The following is a 25,336-nucleotide window of genomic DNA, read 5'->3' as shown; positions in this document are numbered from 1 at the left end:
GAGAGACTGGACACTTGTTTGAGCGCAGCCCCGAGCCCTGTGTCGGTCTGATGTGAGGATCTGCGTCCCGGCCAGCCTGGGGGGGGGGGGGGCAACCCTCTCCCTCCTCTGTCCCCTCCCCAGCCTGAGCAGCCAAAGCTGAACACACACCCCTTCAGCGGACTGGGTGGACACACACCGGGACCCTGACATATGCAGCTGGACACACGCCGGGACCCCGACACACACACACCTGGGCGGGAACCTGGCCCCTCCCCAAACACACACACGTTCACGTCTGCGCGCACCATACATACAACCCAACCCTCACGCAGTCCGCATGCGCGTGGACCACACTGGCACACGCACACACCAGTGCCGATGGGGGCTCCGGGCCGCACAAACGCCACCCCCACGCTGACCCACGGCCGCGCCCTCGACACCCGCTCGCCCGGGGCCGCAGAGCGCAACGGCGACGCAGCGCGACGCTCCGGCCGCGGGCAGCAGCCCCGACCCGGCCTCCTCCTCCACCCCCGCCTCCTCCTCCTCCGGGCGGTGATCTCATTTCTCTGATTTATCGATCCGACTCCGGGCGGCCTCGCCCCGCCTTCCCCACCTGCCCGCGCGCCCCGGCCCCTCCTTTGTTTCCCGGCAGCGGTTCCAGCCGGGGCGGCGCGGGAGGGGGAGGGGTGGCTGAGCCCGCAGCCGGAGCCCGGGTCCCGGGCCCACCGCGCATCCCGTCCCTGGTGCAGAAGGAATAGTCCCCCCTGGGTGGAGGACGGAGGGGCCGCGGGCCTGGAAGCCTGAGGCCCAAGAGCTCAGCCGGGTTGATGCCCAATAGGGCTCCCCAGAAACGGAGGAGCCCGCGCCCCTGGCTTCCAGCCTGGGAAACTGAGGCCCAAGGCAAGGCAGCAGAGGAGGGACTCGGCTTCGCCCTGAGTCCCCGCTCCCAGGCAGCTCAGCCTGGCACTCCTGGGTCCGCATCTCCGCTGTGTGCTCTCGGGCACGCCCCTCCCCATCTCTGAGTCTCAGTTTCCCCATAAGGAATTAAAGCAGGGCGTGGTTTCAAGTACAGCGGGCTGGAACTGCGGGTAGGGAGGGGGTTGACCTTAGGGTCTAGGCATCTCTCCTTCCCAGACCACGTCTTCGCCCACGTCTAGGCCTCGGTTTCCCCATCAATCAAAAAGGGAAGAAGGGAGCTGATTTCTGAGTCTCTCCTACCCCTGTTCTTCTAGGAACTTGGGCGACGGCTGGGGGCCGAATAGGGGGGTCCCCGCCCACGATCTGGGTTGGAAACATCGCTCCCTCCCTGGCTGCCGGATTCGAGTCAGCGCGCGTGCCCTCGGCGGGCCTCAGTTTCCCCGGCCGCCCCGCCAGGCGCCAGGACGCCGAGGGCCGGGGTCCCAGGGGCGCAGCCCCCCGCGGCTGCGCGCTGGGCCGGGCGGATGACATCACCGGGCCGGGGGCGGGGAGGCGGCGGGAAGGAGCGGGAGGGCCTCCTCCGCGCCAGGCGCAGCGCCCGGGCGGGCTCGGTCGGGCGGCCGCGGCCATGACGCAGGGTCCGGGCGGGCGCGCGCCCCCCGAGCCCCCCGCGGCCCCCGAGCCCGAGGCGCCCACCACCTTCTGCGCGCTGCTGCCGCGCATGCCGCAGTGGAAGTTCGCGGCCCCCGCCGGCTTCCTGGGCCGCGGCCCGGCGGCGGCGCGGGCGGCGGGGGGCGCGGGGGCCGCCGACCCCCAGCCCGAGCCGGCCGGCCCCGCGAGCGTCCCGGCGCTGGCGGCCGCGGTCCTGGGCGCCTGCGAGCCGCGCTGCGCCGCGCCCTGCCCGCTGCCTGCGCTCAGCCGCTGCCGGGCCCCGGGGTCGCGCGGGCCGAGGGGCGCGCGGGGGGCGGCCGGGCCCCCAGACGCCGCCGCCGACGAGTGGATCCGCAAAGGCAGCTTCATCCACAAGCCGGCGCACGGCTGGCTGCACCCAGACGCCAGGGTCCTGGGCCCCGGGGTCTCCTACATCGTGCGGGTGAGTGCGCCGGCCGGGCCCCGGGACCACACCCTCCCCGGACCCCCAGCCAGGGCACTGGGGCTCCCCTCCCCCGCCTCTCTCTCTCGGACACCGGACACCGGGGACCCGCGCGCCAGGGCTCTCCTCTCCATCCTTCCTCCTCTCCCCGCACCCGGACCCCCATCTCCACCCGCTCCGGCTGGCCGCCCCCAGCGGAGGGGTCGGGGTTCCCACGGCGTCACGTGGGGAGGGGCGGGGAGAGCGCGGCAGGTGGGTGGGGGGCGCGCATGCGCAGGTGGAGCGTCGCCCCGCTCTGGTTGGGCGGGAGTCGGGGAGTGAGGACGCGGCGGGCCTCGTGCTGCCCTGGCCGCGCTGAGAGCGCCTTCGCGGACGACAGAATCGGACCCTGCAGAGACCTCGACCTGGGGGGGGGCGGCGGGGAGGGGCATCTGGAACCGGGCCAGACCCGAGGATTCGGGATGCGACCGTCCGGGGACCTCGGATGTGGCGTAAAGAGACGCGTCTGCAGTTGTCCCGGTTTTTTGTGATGAACCTTTCAAACCACAGAGAAGCTGGAGGAATGGGCCCTGGTCCCGGCGCGCCGCCTCCCTGCTCCGTCCCTCTGTCCCCGGGGAGTTTCCGACGAACCGTTAGGAAGTGAGCCAACGGGATTATATCTTCCGGGACGGGGTCCTCCTGCAGCCACGGTTCCTCGTACGTCCAAGAAAACCGCCAGGGACCCCAGATGTCGTCCAGCATGCGGCAGTGTGCCCACGTCCGCAGTGGGCTTTTGGGGGCCGGGATCCTGCAAGTGTGTGTGTGTTTGCCTCTGGTTAAGTGTCTGCTTCCTCTACAACAGCCCCCCACCTCTCGTCCCCTCCCCCGGCACCTGGTCGTCGGGTCCCCCCAAATTCATGTCCGTCGGAACCTGGGCGTCTGGCCTTACTTGGAAATAGGGTCTTTGCAGATGTGATCAAGTTAAGTGAGGCCGGCCTGCAGCGGGGTGGCCCCAACGCAGTGACCGGTGTCCTTAGAAGATGCGGGGAAGGTGGACACAGACGCACGGGCGACGCCGTGTGAGGATGGAGGCAGAGACGGGGGTGAGGTTGTGCGGGCCGAGGATCGCCGGCCGCCAGAAGCTGGAAGAGACGAGGAAGGACCCTCCGCCCGGGCTTTCGGCTGGAGCCGCCTGGCCACACTTAGATTCTGGACGTCGGGCAGGCAGAGCCGAGAGAGAATAAATCCCGTTGTTCGAAGCCCCCGTTTGTGTTGCTTTTTCGTGGCCCCCGGGGCTCACACATGCTTCAGGTGCGTTTGTCCCCAGGGACCTTCGTTTCCTTTATCACTGAGTGTCTGCCAGGCGCAGTTTTTGGGTCAGATCTTTGAAATGGAGGGATCACAGAGGTGAGGCGGGTGGGGAAGTCTCGAGTGCGGGCCTGCTGCGTCCACACCCGACGCGCTGCCCGGCGCCCCCGGCGGCACCGCCCGCTCCTCCCGCCGTCCCAGTGCCTGTCACCAGCGTCTGGTTTTGTCCGTTCTTGACCCTCCCCTGGGAGGGCGACTCTGGGCCTGTGCACATCCTGGTTCCGAACCAACTTCCACTCGTTTCTCTCAGCAAAAATCGGCGATTCTTGCCTGATGCACACTTTCCATTTTGATGATTTTATGATTATTTTCATGGTTGTTAGGAAAATGCTATTAGGCATCAAACCAGGGGTGGATGGTGGCAATATCAGTTTCCTCATAAACATTTAAAAAAATTAACATAGAATTCAGTACCACGAAGTATACAATTCAGAGGTTTTTAGTACATTCACAGGGTTGTGAAACTCTCACCATGATCTAATTCCAGAACATTCCATCATCCCAAAAAGAAGCCCCGTCCCCATCAGCATCACCCCCTCCCCAGCCCCTGGCCCCCACGAGCCCACTCTCTGTCTGTGGATCTGCCTGTTCTGGACGTTTCTCGTCCATGGGGTCACACGCCGTGTGTCCTTCTGTGTCTGCTTCTCTCCCTGAGCGTCGTGTGTGCAGGTCCATCCATGTGGCTGTGTCAGGGCCTCGCTCCTCTTCGTGGCTGCGTCGTGCTCCAGCGTGTGGGTGGACACGTGTGTAGATGGACCATGTTGTGTGGATCTGTTATCGGTTGATGGGTATTTAAGTCATTTCTTGCAGTTTCCCTTAAAAAATAAACTCAGTTATGTTTATAAATGGAGTTTACGGAAAACAAAAATGTTAAGTAAATAGTAGTGTGGTCTCTGTGGCACAGCTTACGAAGCTGGGCAGGACGGTGGAGCGTCTCCCGCGCTGGGAGTGCAGCGAGCTGGGTGCTGGTCCTGTCCTTGCCAGGTCTCGCTGTGTGAGCTTGGCTCAGTCCCTTCCCCTCTCTGGGCCTCAGTTTCCACACTTGTAAACTGTTCCTTTCCTGCAGCGTCCCAGGGTAGGCTCTGGGTTGCCTCGGTTTCCACATTTGTGGAGGGGAGGGTCAGACGCGAAGCCATCCGAGGTCTCCTGACCGTCCGTGGGAATTTCCTGTGGCGGCCGCAACAGAGCACCACGAACTGGGGCTTAAACGCGGGAGGCCATCCTCTCACCGTCTGGAGGCCGGGAGTCCCAAACCGAGGTGTTGTGGGGCTGGCTGCCCCTGAGGCTCCGGGTTCCAGCCCCTTGCGGCCCCCGGTGGTCCCGCAGCCCTCAGCTCGCGGCCACGTCGCTCCAGGCTCTGCGTGTCTGTCCCCGACCTCCTCTGCTCTCTCCTGTAAGGACCCCGCCCGTCAGGCGCCGTCCTAAACCCAGGACGGTCTCGTGCTCAGTCCTCGGTCGCGTCTGCAGATTCCCTTTCCAGAAAGGCCCCGTCCCCGGGTTCTGGGGTCAGGACGTGGACGGGCCCTTCTGGGGGCCACGTTTCCCCCACGATGGCTGGTGTCTGGGGAGTTTGTGGTTCTGGGTCAGAGGTCACATTTACTGGCAGGCCCAAGGCTGATTTGACCTTTGACTTTTTTATGCCTTCTCTTTAAACATAAAAATTCAGTTTCTGGCCAATGTTTACACATTGGGGGTTTCACACAGAAGCCCTGGGTTTTCTGGTCTTTAGATCCAATCGGGGGCTCTGGCAATGTCGGGCCCTCTGGCTGTGAGATATGCGGTCGGCCAGAGTCCCCACCGTGTCCCGTCGTCGTGCAGAGTCGAGACTCCGGGGCCCACGGGCGGGTCAGATCCTGCCTCTGCCGCCCTCGGGCCTGGACTCCCAGTGGGCCCCCGGCCCCCCCGGGTCTCTGTGTCCCGAGAGGTCACGACTGTCGCTGCAGCGTGGCGTGTGCTTAGAACGGGGCTGGCGTGTGGCGTGTTAGTGACTCACCGTGTCGTTGCGGCGCTGGGCCACCACGGCCGCCTGTCCGCCTTCCCTGCCGGTCCCGTGGGCTCCGAGGATGCGGTCGCTGTTCCCAGCCCTGCGGGGTGGTGTCACCTGGTCACGCCCCGTCCCGTGTGAACTCTGGCCTCCCCCACATCAGGGCCCATGCGCCCTACCCTTCATCCAGGGGGCTGGGCCCGAGGGAGGACTTCCCGTGCAGCTGGAGAGCGCCGTGCATGAATTAGGGTGAGCCTGTGGTGGGTACGGGGATTGGACCCCCTTGCCCTGGGGCCCTGGAGCACTGGCACCCGCCCCACAGATGCTCGCCCTGCTGCACGGAAGGTACCGGTGAGCGGCCGGCGCCCCACCACAGCCGTCCACTCAGTGGGAGAATCCACTCCCGGGGGCAGGGGCCACGGCTGATTCCCTTTGAGGTCCCACATGTCTAACGTGTGCTTGGCATGTCGTCCATGCGGATCTGTCTATCCGTCCATCCATCCACCTGTCCATCCATTCATCTGTCCTTCCATTCATCATCCATCCACTTATCATCCATCTGTCCATTTGTCTGTCCATCTGTCCATCCATCTGTCCATCCGTCCACCCATCCACCTGTCCATTCATTCACCTGTTCCCCTATTCATCCATCCTGCTGTCCCTCTATCCATCATCCATCTGTCCATCATCCATCTGTCCATCCATCATCCATCTGTCCATCATCCATCTGTCCATCCATCATCCATCTGTCCATCATCCATCTGTCTATCCATCATCCATCTGTTCGTCATCCATCTGTCCATCCATCATCCATCTGTTCGTCATCCATCTGTCCATCCATCATCCGTTCGTCCAAAAGGAGCTGAGACCGCTCAGTCCGCTCCTCTGCTTACCCCTCTCCCGTGGCCCCAGCTCTCAGAATGAACCCACCCCCTGGTCGCAGCCCCGGGTCCTGCAGCCTCTGCCTCTGGCCGACGTCCTCTCATCTGTCTGCTCCGGCCGCACTCGGGGGAGGCCCTGGGCTCCAGCTTGCTCGCCTCTGGGCTTGTTCTCGGGTTCTCTGCCTGACTTCCCCTTCTCTTTGCCGCTCGCCGTCTCGGTCGGGTTTTGCTGTGGAACAAACCAGCCCACAACCTGGTGCCTGAAAAGAGCAAACGTGTATTATTTCGTGTGGCCCTGTGGTCGGCTGGGGCTGAGCGGTCTCGTTCGCCTGTCCGCCGGGGGACGCGGATGGGCCGCTGTCTCTCGTGGTCAGGCGGGCTGGCCCCGAGGGCAGGTCCCCCAGCAACTCTGCCTTTTAGGCCTCCGCTTGTGTCACCTGCTGACGTCCCGTTGACCAAAACGAGTCACGTGGCCAAGAGCCTGGATGGGGGAGGGGACCGTTGGTGGCCGTTTAGACAGTCGGCCGGCTGTGCTGGTTCCTCTCCCAGAAGCAACGCTGCGTCCTGCTAGCACTGTTCCTCCACACGCGTGCACACATGTGCAAACACACGTGCACACGTACCTACAGGCCTGTGCACACGCACGCTCCTCCGTGGCCTCGTCTGCACAGATGGCAGCTCTCTGCCCCTCGCTCTGCTCCTCAGCGCCGCATCTTGGAGATAATTTCATGTGAACACATCCGACGTCTCTCATCTCTTTGTCGACGGCACACCCTCCCCTCCAGGGACCGTGGTGTGTTTAGATTTCGCCAACACACAGGCCACGCAGTTAAATTTACAGTTCCCGCGACACGGGTGATCTCCTGCAGGAGGATGTGCCACGTGCTGTTGGGGACGCGCTGATGCCAAGAAAAACCTCATCGTTCTTTGGAAATTCCAACCCACCTGGCGTCCTTATTGGGTCTCGTGACCCCGAGCGTGTTGACCTTTAGGGCGTCTCCACCTTCTCGCTGATCAGTTCAGAGCTGCAGGTCCCAGCAGGCGGGCGGGCGCTCCTGCGGGGAGACCGAGGCAGGCAGGACTCGCTGAGGAGGGCGAGCGGAGGACCAGCCTGGGACGTGGGTGCCGGGGGCAGAGGGAACCAGTGGGTGCAGAGCGGCTGCTGGGCGTTGGGGCTGCGTGTGGGGTGGGGCCCTGCGGAGAGGAAGGAGCGCGCCCCCCACAGTGAGCTGTACACACGTCGGTGGCCACAGCTGCTGTCTCTGTGGGATAAAGTCCTAAAAATGGAGTTTTGAGCTCAAAGCGTGTGTGTATCATTTTTAAAATCAAGTTAAATTCATGTGACAAAATTGACCATGAGTCATTTCGAAGTGTACAATTCAGTGGCATTTGGTTCATTCACAAGCTTGTACAACCATCACCTCCATCTAGTTCCAGAACGTTCCGTCACCCCAGTAAGAAACCCCATCCCACTCAGCAGTCGGTGCCACCCCTCCCCCCCCCCCCACCGCTCTCTGTGGATCTGCCTGGTCTGGGCGGTTCACGTAAATGGGATCCCACGAGAGAGGCTGCCCCGCGGCCCGCCATCCGCGTCGCACTGTCGTCTGCCCAGCGGCACAGCTGCCACGTGGGAAGGACGCTCGTGGCATCGTCTGTCCTCACTCTCAACCCTCGGCAGCCGTCGCAGCCGCCCAGGAGCTCCGCTGGCTGCTTTGCCTCCGCTCAGCCTAGTCTCCTGGATTTCTGAGCTGCTTTCCGTGGACAGCACAGTCTGGGCCATCACACTTTCCCTCAAAGCATGAGAGAGACGTCGAGGCTCTGGGCTTCACGGGCCGGAGGGCTCCCTCTGTCTGCTCGCAGGCCCCGTGCTGGGCTCTGGGGAGGCAGGAGCGAGCAAGACCCCCCATCCTGCTCCTCCTGGGCTCACGTCCTAGTGGATCGGAAAGAGAGCAAACAGCAGGCAGTTCAAGGACAGCCGCGATGGAGCCTGGAGGAAACAACCTGGAGTCAGGGAAGGCGGCTCTGAGGAGGGGACGCTGAGCCTCAAGATGGGGAAAGAACCAGTCTGTAGATAGGTGGGGGAAGGGACAGCAGGTGCAAAGGCCCTGGGGCAACAAGGCTGGCTGTCTAGAGGACGGAGGAAAGGGCTGGAACCCAGGGGGTGCAGGAGAGGGGAGTGGAGATTTCTCTGGGGGTGGGGGGTGGGACGGCCTGGATTTGACCATCAGTCCCCGGCTGGGCTCTTTTGGACTGTGCTCTGGGCCCACCCGCTCACCCGTGTTCTCTCTCCCCTCAGTACATGGGCTGCATTGAAGTCCTCCGCTCCATGCGCTCCCTGGATTTCAACACTCGCACCCAGGTCACCAGGTGAGCGCTTGAGTCTGGGCTGGGGGGCTGGGGGCCCGTCCAGGGTGGGACCACATCTCCGTCGTCCTTGATTTTTTTGGTGCAGAGAAGGTGCGTCAATCTCATGCTCTGAGCTGCCTGGAACGGAGTCAGGAAGAGTCATGGCGACAACCAGGGTTAGGCGGGAGGGGACCAGCATCTTTTTTGTGTAGGAAAAAATGTAAAAAAAAAACTCTATTGAGACATAATTCACTTATCAAACAATTCACCCTTTTCAAGCATACAACTAGATGTTTTTTGGTATCTTCACAGATACCAACCACCACCTACCTAATTCCAGGACGTTCCATCACCCCAAAAAGCAGCCCCGTCCCCATCAGCATCACCCCCACCCCCCCCAAGCCCCTGGCCCCCACGAGCCCGCTCTCTGTCTGTGGATCTGCCTGTTCTGGACGTTTCCCGTCCATGGGGTCACACGCCGTGTGTCCTTCTGTGTCTGCTTCTCTCCCTGAGCGTCGTGTGTTCAGGTCCGTCCACGTGCAGCCGTGTCAGGGCCTCGCTCCTCTTCACGGCTGCGTTGTGCTCCAGCGTGTGGGAGGACACGTGTGTGTGTGGACACGTGTGTGGTCCAGTGATGGATGTTTGTGCTGTTTTTGCCTTTTGGGGGTTACTGTGAATCACGCTGCTGTGAACACGCGTGTGCAGGTTTCGTGTGGATGTGTGTTTCCGTTTTTCTCAGGCGTGTGCCTGAAAGTGGATGGCTGGGCCGTTTCCACAGTGGCTGCACCCTTTTACCTTCCCGCCCGCTGGGTGTGAGGGCCTAGTTTCTCCTTTTGGCACCAACATTTTTGTGAGCCTGTTGTGTGACCTTCTGACCTTCAGGACCCTGTAGCCCCCGGGGGACTAGCGGTTTCGCAGGGGTCTCTCCCGTACTGTTTGGGGGGTCAGTTCCTGCCTCTGTTCAGGGAGCTCAGAGCAGAGGTCATGTTCTCACGACGCCACCGATGGGAATCTTGACCAGCCTGTGGCCACACAGACCTTAGGATCCAGGCTCTGGGGAGAGGGCTGAGGGCGGGGTAACTGCCAGATGCAAACGGGGTGGGGGTCCGGGTGCCCGGGGAGCCCCCATTCGTGCCTCCGCTCTCCGGGTAGCCCAGCATCCCTCCCTCTCTTGTCCCCTCCCTCCCTGAGCTCGCGCCCCTCCCCCGCCCCTCCCCCTCCGCGCTCTCTAAGCCCCCGCCCTCCCCCAGGGAAGCCATCAACCGGCTCCACGAGGTGGTGCCCGGCGTCCGGGGCTCCTGGAAGAAGAAGGTGGGTGAGGAGCTCGCGGTCCCCTAGCGGGGCTGGTGGGCACGGTCGGAGCCCGAGGGAGGACGCCCGCCGTCCGCAGCCCCCGCCCCCCCGGCCGGAGCCCCCCTGCGGCCGCCCCCCTCCCAGGCCCGCGCTGCCCTCTGCCCCGCCCCCAGGCCCCCAACAAGGCGCTGGCCTCCATCCTGGGCAAGAGCAACCTGCGCTTCGCCGGCATGAGCATCGCCGTCAGCATCTCCATCGACGGCCTCAACCTCTCGGTGCCCGCCACGCGCCAGGTGAGTGCCCCCCGCGGGGCGGCGTCTGCAGCCTGGAGGGCAGTGGGCGCAGGTTTGTGACCGCGGGCCCTGGTGTGAGCTTGTTCGCCTGGAGCTCTGCGGGGGCCCCGCCCTGAGCCACAGCTGTCACGACTGGGGGAGCTCCTGGCTGAGAGGGTGGGGCCAGGGGTGCTGCTCAGCACCCCCCACGCCCAGGATGGCCCTCCCGGAGAATGACCCGGCCGGACATCCACGATGCTGAGGGGGAGAGACCCTGGCTTGGAATCTTCTGGTGGGAACAAACAACCAAAATATAATTGCAGAAATGAGGGAATGATTACGAATTCTGAGAAGCATTGTGAGGCCAAGCAAGGGTGGTTGTGAGCATGCACAGGGTGCTGTGACCCAGCGGGGCGTCACGGAGGGCTTCCTGGAGGCAGGGATGCTGGGGCTGCCTGAGCAGGTGAGGAGAGGGCATCCCCGGCAGAGGTCACCCTGTGGGAAGATGGAGCTGGAGACGGTAGTGAGGCTCACAGTGAGAAGCTGAGATCCGTCCAGGAAGCACTGAGATCCTGAGAGGTTTTAGTTGGGAAGTGCTGTGATGTGTGGTCTGGTATGAGCTTGACTGTGGCTGCTTTGGGGGCACGCAGGAGGGGAGCGGAAGAAGCCAGGGCCCCAGGAAGTCGGGGGGGGGGCAGCTGCCAGTAGGGTCAGCACCTCTCCTTCTCTGCAGTGACTCTGCCTGTGGACCAGGACACGGAGGCTGAGAGGGGAGTGATGTGCCCACCGGCTGGGTCTTCCCTGGGCTAGGGTTGGGCAGGGGGGAGCCCTGAGGATCCTCACGGGGCAGACAGGCTAGGTGATCTGTGGGGTACCCAGGGAGGCGCCTGGTGCATCGGCTCAGCCCTGCCTGGCCCCATCACTGCTGCTCACTGGGTTGTGGAGGGACATGAGCACTCAGGAATGCAACGAGTGGCAGCAAATCGATGCAAAAGAGCATGCAAATGAGCATGCAAACGAGGGAACAGATGTAAGTGAGCATGCAAATGAGCATATGGATGTCAGTGACCCTGCAAACGGAATGGATGTGAGTACGCAAATGAGCACATGAATGTGAGTATGCAAATGAGCACACAGATGTATGCTGGCATGCAAATAAGCGTGCAAATGAGGGAACAGATGTAAGTGAGCATGCAAATGAGCACATGGATGCCAGTGAGCCTGCAAACGGAATGGATGTGAGTATGCAAATGAGCACACAGATGTATGCTGGCATGCAAATGAGCATGCAAACGAAGGAATGGATACAACTATGCAAATGAGTGCAAATGAACATATGCATGTATGAGAGTATGCAAATGAGCACGCAAAGGAGCACGTAGGTGATGCTGTCGGAGTTGATATCAGAGTCAGGAGCCTCTGGTGGGTCCCGCTCCTGTCCCCTCAGTGCCTCCATGGCTGCATGGGGGGGTGTGTGTGAGTGTGCGAGTGCCACACCGGGGCATCTGTGTGGGGGACTGTGAGGGCCTATGGGTACACGGCAGGGTGTGAAGGTGGGCTTGAGTGTGTGTGAGTGGTTGTGTCTCTGGACATGACGTGTGAGAATGTGTGTGGGACAGTGTGTCTGTGGATGAAGTGTGTCTGTGTGTGCATGGGTGTGGTTTGTGTGAGGGTGTGTTGTGTGTGTGTCTCTGTGTGTTAGTGTGTGTTTCTGTGTCAGAGGCGTGTCTGTGCGTCTGTGTTGGGGACGTGTTGACCTGTCTGTGTCTGGGCTCTGGTCTGTGCACCTGTGAGGGTGTCCACCAGTGAGAGGTGGGTTTGTCCTTTCTCACATGTGACTGCGTGGCCATGGCCCCTGCATCCCGCCCTGGCTGGGGGTTCCTTGTCCAGCTGGTCTCTAGGTTATCTCGGCCCAGTCAGGGGGACGTCTTCATCCCCACATCCCTGTGGCCCTGGTCCAGCGACACAGCTGAGCCCAGGGTCCCTGACCCTGAAACGAGGGCCCCGTGATGGCGTGTCTCTCTCTCTCGCCAGATCATCGCCAACCACCACATGCAGTCCATCTCCTTCGCGTCGGGTGGTGACACGGTAAGGCCGGGCACTGGGGGGTGGCCTTCCAGCCTCTCTGTCCCCTGCAGCCTTGAGACCCTCTGCCCGGACCCTTGCTGGTGGTGGGTGGCCGGGAATCCTGGCTGGGGTGGTCCGGGCAGGCCCAGCTGACCCCTCCCACCCGTCCGCTCTCTCCCCAGGACATGACAGATTATGTGGCCTACGTCGCCAAGGACCCTATCAACCAGAGAGGTGAGGCCGCCGTGGGGTCGCGGGGGCCCCGTGGGCTGGGGTTAGGCAGCTGGCCAGGGTCGTGCTGCTGCCTGGTAACAAAGCCCCCACCGCAGCCTGCCACATCCTGGAGTGCTGCGAGGGGCTTGCCCAGAGCGTCATCAGCACCGTGGGCCAGGCCTTCGAGCTGCGCTTCAAGCAGTACCTGCACAGCCCGCCCACGGCGGTCGTCCCCCCGGAAAGGTACCGGCCCCCCTCCTCCCATCCTCCCGGGGACCACACCCGCCAGACCACGGCCGGGTGCAGGGTCCCAGCTCTCAGTCCTCCCTCTGTGCCCCCTCCTGGACACACGGCTCAGCCCCCAGGACTCCCTCTCCTCGTCTGTAAAAACAGGATCAGAATAGCATCCCCCAGCTGAGGCGAGGATTCAGGGAGCCCGTTGGCGGCTGTCGTCACTGCCTAGTCTGCAGTGTGGACGGGGGCGGCCAATGCCGCTGCCGGGGGCGAGACAGGCGTTGTTTGCGGCTCTGCGGGCCAGATTGCCTGTCTCAGCCGTGACGGCTGCCGTGGAGCACACGGCGCAGGACGCTCGGCCGAAGGCCAACAGAACGTTATCTATAGACACGAAAATTTGAATTTCATGGAACTTTCACGTGTCGCCACTGTTCTTTGATTTTTTCTTAACCCTTTAAAAGTTTTATGGCTTAAAAGTGTAGAAACTGTGCTCTGCTCCCAGACGCACAGATAGAGGCGGCGACCGGACCCCCGACCCCTGTTCGCGGCAACTTGAATATCTGAACAGATGGAATTTTGTTAGAACGATAACGAGGAAGTGAACTGTGGGGAACTCAGATACGCACGTGGTGAGGGACAGGACGGGCGCGGGCGCACACAGCCCCACGAGGGCCTCCTCCCACCGCCCTCCCTGCCGGCATGCTTCCGTGGCCTCGCACACGGGTTTGCACGCCCATTGCACACGTTCTGGCTTCCCCTACCGCGGCGGGCGCCTGGAGCTGCCTCTGCCCTCGTGGCTGCACAGCTCCTCTGGGGCCACGGGGAACTTGTTGTCCCTCCCGACTGGGGGGCAGGCAGCGCTCCCCGTGTGCCTGGACCAGCAGCCACAGGATGTTTCCCAGGTGCTGTCAGGGGGCCCAACAGCGAGGGCGTTTTAAATGCAGAGGGTGCCGCCCCCGACCCCCTTCTGGTGTGGGCCTGGGGTCGTGCCCGGCCCCGTGGGGGCGCCAGAGCGGGCAGGAAGGCGTGGGCACCCGCTTTTCTGAGCACCTGCAGTTACAGATGAGGAGAGAGCACCGGGGCTCCCTCAGCAACAGCTCCTGGGCGGGCCCAGCTCGTGGGGGGTCAGAGTCCCCGGGCTGGCTCGTCCCCCACCCGCCGGGCAAAGCTCGGATGCCAGGCCCTGGCGCTCTGGCTCCCGCTCGCTGTCTGTCCCCAGGCTGACGGGGCCCGAGGAGTCGGCCTGGGGGGACGAGGAGGAGGCGGAGCACAATTATTACAACAGCATCCCGGGGAAGGAGCCGCCCCTGGGCGGGCTGGTGGACTCCAGGCTCGCCCTCACGCAGCCCTGCGCCCTCGGGGCCCCGGGCCAGGTCAGCCTCGGTGGGCTCGCGGGGAGGGGCGGCCCCGGGGCGGACTCCTCAGCTTGTCCTTCTGCTCCTGTCCTCCTCCATCCTCCAGGAGGGTCCCCCCCCCCGCCCCTCCTTCCTTCCCCAAACTGCACAGAGCTATGTGGCCCATTGTAGACACTTCAGACGTGATTCCCACCCTCAGACTTTGAGTAAAAATCAGCCCAGTGGTTTACTGGGGGCCGTGAAGGGGCTTCCGAGGGAGGTAACAAAAAACTCAGCGGGGAGACTCTCTGTGGTCAGGAGGACTTCCCTGCGGAGGCGGTGTCGGGCTGGGCCCTGACGGGTGAATAGGAGCTGCTCAGGAGAGCGGTGCAGGGAAGGGCATCCAGGTGGAGGGAACAGCATGTGCCAGACAGCTGGAGGGTGCAGAGAAGGCTGATGAGAAGTGGGTGGTGGGCACGCGGCCAGGGAGGGTGTAGGGGGTTCAGGGTCTCCAGCCGTTTGGGAGGGTTGGGGTGGGCAGACGGGGTGCTCAGCTCAGAACGGGTTCAGGAACCGCAGGAGGACCCCTCGCTTTTTTGCAGGGAGCAGCGCCTGCTCGAAGAGACGCCCGTGGCCTCCCGTGGGACCTGGGCCCCTCAGGTATGAGGGGGTGCCCTCGGGGCCACGGGCCGCCCCAGTGGAGGCCTCCCCCTTGCTTTCTCCTCTCTGCATCAGCACTTTTCGTGAGATTGGAAAGCATCCGTTTCTTCCTTGCTCTCGAGTTTCATTGCATTTTGGGGACAGGGCCTGCGTTCACATGGTTCAAACACCAGAGCATGAAAAGGCCTCGGTGGAGAGTCACTCTCGTCCCTGCCCGTCTGCCTGAGCTGCCTCCGTCAGGTGACCGCCGTCAGTGGTTAGGAGTGTCTGTTGTTTTTCCGGAATTTTCCATGTATATCCAGCCAATTCAGGCCCCCGTTTTTATAGGTGGGGGTCACCATATACGCGCCCACCTTGCTCTTTGCCACGTGACAATCGCCCGGGAACCCTTTCCACATCAGCGCCCATCACATGGCCTTGCTGGCCTTCACCCCTGCGTAGCACTCCATTGCAGGAAGGGCTGGCCTCATCCCGCCCGCCCCTCACTCACAGACACCTGGGTCCCGCCTGGCGTTTGCTGTGACAACAACCGTGCGATGGACAACCGTGAACACTCGTCACTCAGCTGTGTTCAGGGATTTTAACAGAGTCCACCCTCCTGGAGGGCGGCTGCCCAGTCCATGTCGACAGAAATCACAAAGTCGCCCTCTCGATTTACATTTGCACCAGGTGCTGCGAGCTTTTGTTTTGACGAAATGATCGAGTGTTCAGCCCACAGGCATTTCATGCTATTACACAGAATTAAAAGTGACAGAGAGGCTAGAACCCCTGGGCCCCGGCTGACCCCCGGCCTCCGTCTCCGTTCAGACCACATGCAGAGGCACCCAAAGCATGACGAGCCCCGAGGCCGGCTGCGGGCACCTCGGTCCCTCCGGGGTCCTTGCTCCTTCTGAACAACTGCGTGCTGCCCCCCCCGCCCCCAGCGTTTGTTTCTCACGCGGCCGCCCCTAGCTGGGCATCAGCATCTTCCAGCTCCCGTCTCAGACACAGCGGCAGACGTCCCCTCGGCCCAGCCGTGTGTTCCTCCCGTGGGCGTGTAGCTGTGGACTCGCTGGGTGACGGGGTGCAGACCGCAGCCCCGTTCCTGGAGACTGCCAGACTGCGCGTGATGCGGCTGCGCCCACCAGCTCTGCCTCTGTTCTCACAGCTGTGCTGGGCTTTTTTTAGATCCTCCCAGATAATCTGGGCATTTCACTGCCAACCATCAGAGCCCTCGTTGGCTCCCAGCGCCTGAGGTTGAAGAACACTCGTGTATCGGGCGCCCACCCACCGGGTCCCACGCTGTAACAGGGCCCTGGTCTGCTATTTCTCTGGGACTCGGGCTGTTCACCCCGAGCCAGGGCTCCCCAGCGTTTCCTACCTGAGTCTTTGCACGTGCTGTTACTGCTCCTTGTCATGCCTTTTCCAGTTCTCTGGCCAAGAACTCCTACCAACACATCAATGCCCCACCTCCAACATCTGGGAATTCTCTCTCACTCCAGACTCCCGCAACCCAGGTTTCTTCCCTCTCACCTAACCCTGACTGTAGGAGTCTGGGAGCATCTGTGCCTCCTTCTGGCAGACTAGGAAGCCTGGGCTGAGACCCCTCTGCCCCCATCAACCGCCGAAGGCTGGCACAGCGTGAGCAGTCGTACTGAATCATAGCTTTTGCCAGATGCTGTTCTGAGGTTTTAATTCCCACCTCTGCTCACAAGGAAGCTGCTCCTGGGCTCCCCATTCTGCAGCAGAGTCTGAGGCACAGAGGTCGGCCAACTTGCCACGGCCCGGGTGGGGCTGCCGTGTGAGCTCAGAGTCGGGAGGGCTGATGGTGTAATTGGCCTGAACTGGAGATTGCAAACTGCAGGCCCTCAGGCTGGAGCTGGCCACGCGGTATATTAAGAGGTTGTCATTTCCCTGCCAAGGAGTAAAAATAGAGATGTTTAGAAATGGACAGACAGTTCCAAGAAGATACAGAATGCCCCGAGCCTGGGAAAGATGCTCCATTGCTGAGAATAAGAGATGGAAATTAAGGTCCCCCAGGATGCCCTTCCTCACCCACCAGGTCAGCAAAAACTGACAGTCTGATAACACGTGGGTGAGGCCAGGGCAGCGGGCGGAGGCCCACGATCAAGTCCAGCAGAATCCGGGTGAGGCCTCCTCCAAGGACACCTTTTTTCCTGTGGCTTTTGAACCATGTAAACGCTTCACACATTCAAAATGAGATTTGAGGGAGAAAAGGAAGCAGATCCTAAAATAGAAACAAACAGGAGCAGATGACTTATGTACCGTGTTGATAACATAATTACAGGGAGAACAGAGTTTATTGTTACTATCTTTTAAATGTGGAAAGTGAACGTAAACATCAGGATTTCTGGCTTCTTTTGAAGCTGGGCTGCTCTGGTCCCAGGGGCCACTTTCCTGCCTGGCTGGGCGGCTTTCCCCTTCCCGGGTGTGGACCTTGGTGCCTCCCGGCCTCTGAGTGGGCATTTATGGGGTTTTTCACTCCCGCTGGTGCCGCACAAAAGGGTGTGTGGCTTCCTTCCTGGAAGGAGACAGGTGTGGACGCGGGGTGGGGGCGGGGTGGGGGCGGGGCGGCGGGGGGTGGGGTCTCGCCTGCTCCCACCTCCAGGGCCCCTTCTGGGCTCCCCCCCGTTGACCCTCCACCTGTCCCGCCTCCCCAGCCCCACCCGGGGACGGCTACGTGCAAGCAGACGCCCGGGGCCCCCGAGACTACGAGGACCACCTCTACGTCAACACGCAGGGTCTGGATGCCCCGGAGCCCCTGCAGCCGGAGGACAGCCCCAAGAAGGACCTGTTCGACATGCGTATGTGGGGGCAAGCCAGCCTGAGGGGGAGGCCACGCCCCGTGCCCCCGGCGGTCTGACGGGGGAGGCCCAGCTTTCTCCGTGGGGACTTCTCCCCTGAGGACTGTCTGAGCTGGTGGGGGTGGGGTGGGGAAGTCTGTTTCCTATGGGACGTCCTAGTCTGACAGGAGAGGCTGGGTGGCTCCCCCTCAGGGGGCTTCTCCAGCCTTTTGTGGGTGACGCAGCTTCCTCTCCATGGGAGTTCTCCGTCTGACAGGAGGGGCTCGTTCATACCTTGAATGAGCGGTCAGTACGATGGCGGAGGCTCAGACCCCTCTTCTCTCCGGGACCCCTCAGTCTATTGCGGGAGGCCTGCCAAGATCCCTGCTTCTGGGTCCCCCCGGTTTGATGAGGGAATTTAAGCTCCCTCCTCGTGTGACTCCGTGGTCTGAGGGAGGAGGCTCCAACCTCTTCCGCGGGAATCCCGGCCTGATAGGGGAAGCCTAGTCCACATTCTGACCGAGTGACCGGCTGAGGGTCCTTCCTGCCCCTGGGACCCCCAGCCTGAGGGAGGAGGCTTGTGTCCCCATACTCTCCTTATCTCCCACCGCATCAGTTGCGACCTCTCCCGGGAGCACTGTGGGGCCAGGCAGGGGCGTCTCCCTCCCTGGGGACGCCTCCCTAGTTGGCGATCCCCCAGAAGCTCCCAGGCCAGCCGGGCGCGGCTTCCTTGACGAAGGTCGCAAAGCCCCTTTCCCCACCATCTGACGACTCGATTTCTTGCCGCAGCTCTAATGACAGCACCTAATATCTCCTGAGCGCCTGCTGTGCGCCAGGCGCTGGACTAGGATCCTAGCCCACGGCCCACGCGGTCCTCAGGTGGGAACAGGGGCTCCAGGCCTGCGCCTGCTGAGACATGGGGTCCCAGGGGGCCAGGCAGCCCGGGGGCGAGGGGCGGGAAGAAGACGCTGTGTCCCAGGCTCCCCTTAAATATCCTCGGGTGACCTCTGATTTGCCCAGCCTTGGTCACGTGCTCACTCCCCAGCCAATCGCTGGCCGGGAGGGTGAAATGAATAGGCCGATTGGCCAGGCTCCACCGCGCGTCCTGGGAGCTGGAGGCGGGTTGGCCTCACCTGGACCCCTGGAGGAGCGGGGATCCCCAAGGACCAGAAGTGGGGCCAGAAGTGGGGTGCAAAGCTCAGATACACCAGAGTGGGGGTCGAGGCTGAGCTAGGCTGCTCCACATGCCCCCTAACAACCAGGGGACTGAGGCTCAGAAAGGGCGAGAGGCTTGTCCAGCGTCACACTGGTGCCTGCTGGTAGCCTTGGAAAACCTCTGCAAACCATCAGAAGCTTTTCTGTGAAGGGGTGGGAAAGGAGGGGCGCCTGTGCCCACCCCAGAGGGAGTGTTGTACGGGGGCTCGGGCCAGTGTGGTCAGACAGGACAACGGAGCACAAGGCAGAAACACTGGGCAGGAAGCCAATATAACAAGACATGAAAAAGAAATGCCTGTACACTTGGAAGCAGACAAGTGCTGCCATTCTTTGCACGCACAGCACTTGGGAAATCCAGCAGAATATGTTGAATAACTCATCGAACCAATGAGACGGTGAAGATGGTGACGGGTATGAGGTTGGTACAACACACACAGCACATGCACAGCACACTCAATGCACACTCAGTACACAGTACACATGGCACACTGCACACTCAGTGCACACACGGCACACAGCCAGGGACGCACCGTGGCGGGCTTGCTGCAAGGTCTGCTGCACAGCAGGTGCCCCGTCAGTGTTGCCCAGTCCCGAAGGGCGGTCACTGCCCCCAGCCCAGGCCCCCTCTTCCTGCCTAACCCCTGCCTCCCACCCCGTCCTCGCCCGCAGGACCCTTCGAGGACGCCCTGAAGCTGCACGAGTGCTCTGTGGCCGCAGCCCCCCTCCCCTTGGAGGACCAGTGGCCCAGCCCCCCGACCCGCCGGGCCCCCATCGCCCCCACGGAGGAGCAGCTGCGGCAGGAGCCCTGGTACCACGGCCAGATGAGCCGGCGGGCGGCCGAGAAGCTGCTTCGAGCCGACGGCGACTTCCTCGTGCGCGACAGCGTCACCAACCCCGGGCAGTACGTCCTCACGGGCATGCACGCGGGGCAGCCCAAGCACCTGCTGCTCGTGGACCCCGAGGGCGTGGTAAGGTGGGCGCGGGGGCGGGGGCCGGCCCGGGAGGGGCGGGGCTTCGAGGAGAGGGGCGGGGCCTAAGAGCCGCGACTGGAGGCGGTGAGGGGGCGTGACTTCGTGTGGGCGGGGCTGGGGCGGTGGGCGTGGCCTAGGGCGGGGCTAGAGGGGGCGGGACCTACCAGCCGTGACTGAAGGCCGGGCCTGGGACAGGGCTTTGTGGGCGGGGCCTAAGGGGGCGTGGCTTGAGGCGGGGTTAGGGTTAGGGTTAGGGTTAGGCTGTATCCCTCCTCCCGGGGCCCAGGGCGCCCACCTTTTTAGGGCCCTTTAGGTTTATGGAAGTAGTTCCCGGATTACAAAACCCTTTATGTTTACAGATTCTGTCCCCGTTTACCAGGTGCTTTAGAATTACAAGATGTTTTCCAGTTTAAGAATTTTAGGGTTTACAAAGGATTTCCCAGTCTATAAAGCATTCTAGGGGTTACAAAACCTTTTCCAATTTCAAAGCCTTTTGTGCTTTACAAAGTACCATATTTCTTTGTTTTGTTTTTTTTTTTTAAAGATTTTATTTCTCCTTTTTCTCCTTTTTCTCCCAAAGCCCCCTTGTACATAGCTGTATATTGTAGTTGTGGGTCTTTCTAGTTCTGGCACGCGGGACGCTCCCTCAGCATGGCCTGATGAGCAGTGCCATGTCCGCACCCAGGATCCGAACCAGCGAAACCCTGGGCTGCCGAAGTAGAGCGCACGAACTTAACCACTCAGCCACTGGCCGGTCCCAGTGCCATATTTCATCAATTGTAAGATACACTTTTCCCCCCACATTCTATCATCACGAATGCTTCTTACAAGGAGTGATATCTTTCAGTGATAAATAGGGTATTTTCGGTTTCTGATATATTTTAAGGTTCACAAAGCATGTTTCAATTTACAAGGAGTCTTAGGGTCTACAAGTTACTGAATTGCTTCAACCCTCTGGTACACACCTTTCTTTTCTCTCATTTTGGCATCTCTGAAGTCTGGATTTTTTGAAAACCATCAATTGCATCTTTGAACTGCATCATTATTTAACTGGGAGGGTTTTTTTTGTCTCTTTGTGGTGCAGAAAATAGTGATGCATCTTACAGTTGTTTTGAGTCGATGAGATTTGGTATGCAACAGTTCTTAAAGCATTTTAGGGTTTACAAAGTATTTTCCAATTTGCAAGGAGTTCTAGGGTTTATGAAGCATTTCCCAGTGTCCAAGGCCTCAGACCTCACAGATCATTTCTCAGGCGAGAAGGTGCTTGGGGTATTGTGCTGTCTCAGAGTTTGCCGTCCCGCTGAATCCTCAGACCCACCCTTGGTGCTAGGCTCCTCTCCCTGTGTGGGGTGCACCTGGGCGGGGGGCAGCTGAGCGGCTGGGCCAGCTGGGGCCGCGGTTCCAGGTGGTGTTCTTTCAGTTCCTGAGCCACCTCCTCCCTTGTGTCGGGTCTCGCTGCTCATGGCCCTAACCTCTGGCAGGCCTGGGACGTCAGTGTCCCCCCGAGTCCCTTTCCATTAACTTGATCTCTGGGATTAGACCGGTGTCCCCTAACCCTGGAGAAGCTTCAGGAGTTCCTCAAATAATCGGCTAAAAGGCAGCCTCCCACGTCCTGTCCCCAGTGCTGTGGAAATAGACGTTTGCCGTCAGGCCCAGGAATGTGCATCCTGAGCCTGCTCCCCAGGCAGTGTGTGTCCCGTGAGCCCGGCAGCATCCGCGGGCGACTGACAGTCTCTGCATTGCATCCAGTTCCAGCATGCAGTGGTGCTAAGATTTTTCTCATTCTAAGACGCTCGTGGTTTTTGGATCCGGTGATTCTGGTTTTCGGATCTGTGTCTCCAAGATTCCAGGGGTGTGTTCATTTCCTAAGGCTGCCACCCAATGACCACAAACTGGGTAGCTTAAAACAACAGGTTTATTCTCTCCCGGTTCTGGAGGCCAGGAGTCTGAGACCAAGGTGTTGGCAGGGCTGGTTCCTTCTGCAGCTCTGAGGAGCATCTGTTCGTGTCTCTGCTGGCTTCTCATGGCTGCCACGATCCTTGGCGCTCCCCGGCTGGTTGACACATCACTCCAGTCACTGCCTCCGTCTTCTCGTGGTGTCTTCCCTGTGTCCACGTTTTTCTCTTCTTACAAGGACACTAGTCATTGGATTTGGGGCCACTTGGGTAATCCAGGATGAGCTCATCTCAAGACGCTCCGCTTCACCACTTCTGCAAAGATGCTTTTTCCAAATAAGGTCCCATTCGCAGGTGCCGGGGGTCAGGATGTAGACATCTTTTGGGGCCATCGTTTGACCCACTATAGGAAGTGTGGTCCCTGAACCCTCGTGGTTTGTGAGCCTGTGTCCATATGTAGGTCTGGAATTGAGCCTGGTTCTGTAGCTGGAGTTCCGGGAGGCTCTGATCCGGTGGTTCTTAGACACGAGCGTGCGTCAGAACCGCTGTGGACTTGTGAAAAGGCAGACCCCGCCGTGGAGGTCTGCGGCCGGCCTGAGCGTGTGCCTCGCTGACGAGCTCCCGGTGGTGCTGATGCCGAGGCCTCTGGTCCCGCAGGTGCGGACGAAGGATGTCTTGTTCGAGAGCATCAGCCACCTGATCGACTACCACCTGCAGAACGGGCAGCCCATCGTGGCCGCCGAGAGCGAGCTGCACCTGCGCGGAGTGGTCAAGCGGGAGCCCTGAGCAGGTGCGTGGTCAGCACCCGGCCCCAGCACTCGCCCAGGCGCCAGACTTTTCTCATTTTGAAAATTGGGAACGAATTCACATACCACACAATTCACCCATTTAGATGGTACAACTTGGGGGGGTTTGGGTACATTCACAGAGCTGTGCAACCATCCCTCCATCTAATTCCAGAACATTCCATCACCCCAAAAGAAGCCCCCATCAGCATCACCCCCACCCCCTCCCCAGCCCCTGGCCCCCACGAGCCCGCTCTCTGTCTGTGGATCTGCCTGTTCTGGACGTTTCACGTCCATGGGGTCACACGCCGTGTGTCCTTCTGTGTCCGCTTCTCTCCCTGAGCGTCATGTGTTCAGGTCCGTCCACGTGCAGCCGTGTCAGGGCCTCGCTCCTCTTCACGGCTGCGTCGTGCTCCGGTGTGTGTGTGGACACATGTGGATGCCTTTATCCATTGATGGACATTTGAGTGTTTCACTTTTTGGTGACTGTGAACAATGCCGTCGTGAGCGTGTGTGTGCAGGTTTTGTGTAGACGTGTTTTCGTTGCCCCTGGGCGGTGTACACGTGGGAGTGGAAATGCGGAGTTGTTGTGGTAACCCTGTGACTGACTCGTGATGAAAGTCTCCAGGAGGGCAGCGCCTGGCTGCCCTGGAGGAGGCACAGGCGGGGCTTGGGCCTGAGATGCGAGGTGCTCCTTCAGCTTTGGGTGACGGGAGCCAAGGGAGGGTTTTGAGTGGAAGGGGGTCAGGCAGGTCGGGGCGACTCCAGGACGCCTCCGGTGAGAGGGGGCTCTGGGGTGAGGGTGCGGCTGAACTGGGTGCGGGGGGGGGGGGGTGGCGGAGCAGACCTTGGGGAGGAGGGAGAGACAGGACCCACCTCGGAGGAGCCGCTGGCTGGGGCGGGAGGGGCTGTGGAATTTCCCGAGGGCTGGGCAGGAGCTCGGGACCTGGTTGGCCGCTCTCCTGTCCCCATGACAACCGCCTCCTTCCTGGCTCCACCCCCACTCACAGCCTCCTCCCTGCCCTCAGCCGGCGTGACTCAGGCAGAGGAGGGGTTCCCAACCTGGGGAGGGGCTTCAGGGGGTGGCGATGGCCCTACGGGACACCCCAGATGATCCCAGCTCCCTGGGGCTGTATGTTTGCTCATGCCGGGGGACCACCTGCTGCCCTTCTATTCCCAGAGGGGTTTTTGACCCAAGAAACTACGCAGTAATCATAGCTGCTAACGCAGCAGTTGCTGTGTCCCACCCTGTGCTCAGCCTCTCCTGCATCTTCACTGACCCCCATGCAGCTCTGAAACAGGCAGTGTTATTAGCATTCTTGTTTTGAGGAAGAAGAAACAGCACAGAGAGGTTCGGGCACTACCCTAGGTCACACAGCAAGAACATGGGGGAGCCAGGACTTGAACCTGAGACCCCTTGCTGGGTCCCTTTGCTGCCAGGTTTGGAACGCCCGACACTGGTTTCAGCTGACCCTTGACCTCTCCTTGACCTTTCTCCCCAGGTGACAGTTCTCAGCTTGGCTCCTGTCCCTGCTCCCCAGACGCCCCTGTGGCCTTATGGGCTCCTCAGCCTTCTCTGGACCTTGGTCATGCTGGAACCGCCGCTGTCTCTCCTTCCTCCGCGTGGGCCTCTGGAATCTTCCATCTCCAGCGGCCCTGGCTGGGCTGGGTCAACCAGGCCGGGAGATGGGGCCAGGAACCCTTTCTCCCACGCCCCTGCCTCCGCCCTCCCCCTGGAGTGAGGGTGTGCCACACCAAAGACAGGACCTCTTCTCGCCTTTAAAGAAAACGTGCCGGAAGACGGCCGTCTGTCGGGGAGCCCTGGCCAAGGTCCCTGATGGGCCGGGAGGCCCCGTCCCTTCCCGGCTGGACTTCAGCTTCTCTCCCTGGAACGGGGGGGCAGTCCCCATTCCCTGGTGTGGGGATGGATTCCTGTCCTGCCCGGGCTCTGTTTTCCTACCTGAAAAATTGGTGCACCGTTGTCTTTTGGGGGGAGGATCGAGGTGCTTTGGGTCCTCAGGCTGGTGCGCGTGCTGGTGTGGAAGTGGGGGGCGGCCCCGGGGCTCCCCTGGGTTGAGGGGGCAGCCAGCGACTCCAAGACAACTGAGCAGGGGGCTGTCCTGAGGCCCCCACCCCGGCTTCAGCCTGGACTGGACCTTCCGAATCTGTTTGTAATTAAACCTGGGAACGACCACGAGGAGCGTGAGCCCCCAGCACACAGGGGCCTCCCGGGCTGGAGGAGCTGGCCTGTGGGTGCACGGGGCGCGGGCTGTCCACTCTCCCAGAGCCCCCGCCGTCTCTCAGGCACCCCTGTTTGCATCCCGAGAGAAGGCACACCCCGATTCTCTATGGGACACCCCAGTTTATCCCCAAATGCTGCAGAACTCTGTCAAGGTTCTCCAATGTATCTGTCAAGAAGCTTTGTTTTCTTCTCCAAACTGCTCCTAACTCACCCCAAATTCGGCCTGACTGCTCATGTGCCCTGACTTCTTTCTGCCCCGTCTTCTCGAGACGTCGCTCTCAAAGCCCCTACTTCTCCCCACGCCCGACGCCCCCTCCAGACCTTCCCCCTCTCGGCTCCTGAGACGCTGCCCCCCGGGGAAGCCCCGTGCCCCCGACCCCTGTCTGACTTCCCACAAGCGTGGAGGCAGCTGTCCGCCAGAGGCCCCCCGACGCTCGCCGCCCCACCAGGGTCTGGATCTGGGGGGGTGCTCTCTCTGCAGTCAGCAGGCCCCCCACGCCCTGGGGGCCTGAGAGCTGTGGGGCGTAGACACCACTCTGCTCTGCCTGTAACTGGGGACGAAGCCACCGAAGGCAGAGCCAGGAGGGGACTCAGATGCCATGTCCGTTACTGCAGAGACATGGAGGCAGAGCCGCCCGTCCGTCCGTCCATTTGTCCATGATCTGTCCTCCCACCTCCCCCCATCGCTCACCATCCACCCATTCACCTGTCTGCCCATCCATCCACCATCGATCCTCCCGTTCATCTGTGATTCATTCCACTCATCGGTCCATCCAGCCACACCCCCCATCTAATGTTCATTACTGCACCTGCACTGAGTC

At 61.4% G+C, this 25,336-nt stretch overlaps 1 protein-coding gene across 1 annotated transcript; it reads left to right on the top strand.

The window, feature by feature from the left end:
* The first annotated feature begins 1,247 nt into the window (after nucleotides 1–1,247).
* Nucleotides 1,248–24,742, top strand: SHC2 (SHC adaptor protein 2). Its single transcript, XM_023644239.2, has 13 exons — nucleotides 1,248–1,993; nucleotides 8,502–8,572; nucleotides 9,802–9,862; nucleotides 10,018–10,137; nucleotides 12,151–12,204; nucleotides 12,366–12,417; nucleotides 12,513–12,639; nucleotides 13,850–14,003; nucleotides 14,567–14,624; nucleotides 17,285–17,428; nucleotides 19,292–19,590; nucleotides 22,146–22,278; nucleotides 23,776–24,742. Exons 1-12 carry the CDS (start codon nucleotides 1,529–1,531, stop codon nucleotides 22,272–22,274), a joined length of 1,734 nt encoding a protein of 577 aa, XP_023500007.2. The 5' UTR covers nucleotides 1,248–1,528; the 3' UTR covers nucleotides 22,275–22,278; nucleotides 23,776–24,742.
* Nucleotides 24,743–25,336: the final 594 nt, after the last annotated feature.

The sequence above is a fragment of the Equus caballus genome, chromosome 7, assembly GCF_041296265.1.
Source record: "Equus caballus isolate H_3958 breed thoroughbred chromosome 7, TB-T2T, whole genome shotgun sequence".
NCBI lineage: Eukaryota > Metazoa > Chordata > Mammalia > Perissodactyla > Equidae > Equus > Equus caballus.
This window is presented reverse-complemented; position numbering and strand designations above follow the sequence as displayed.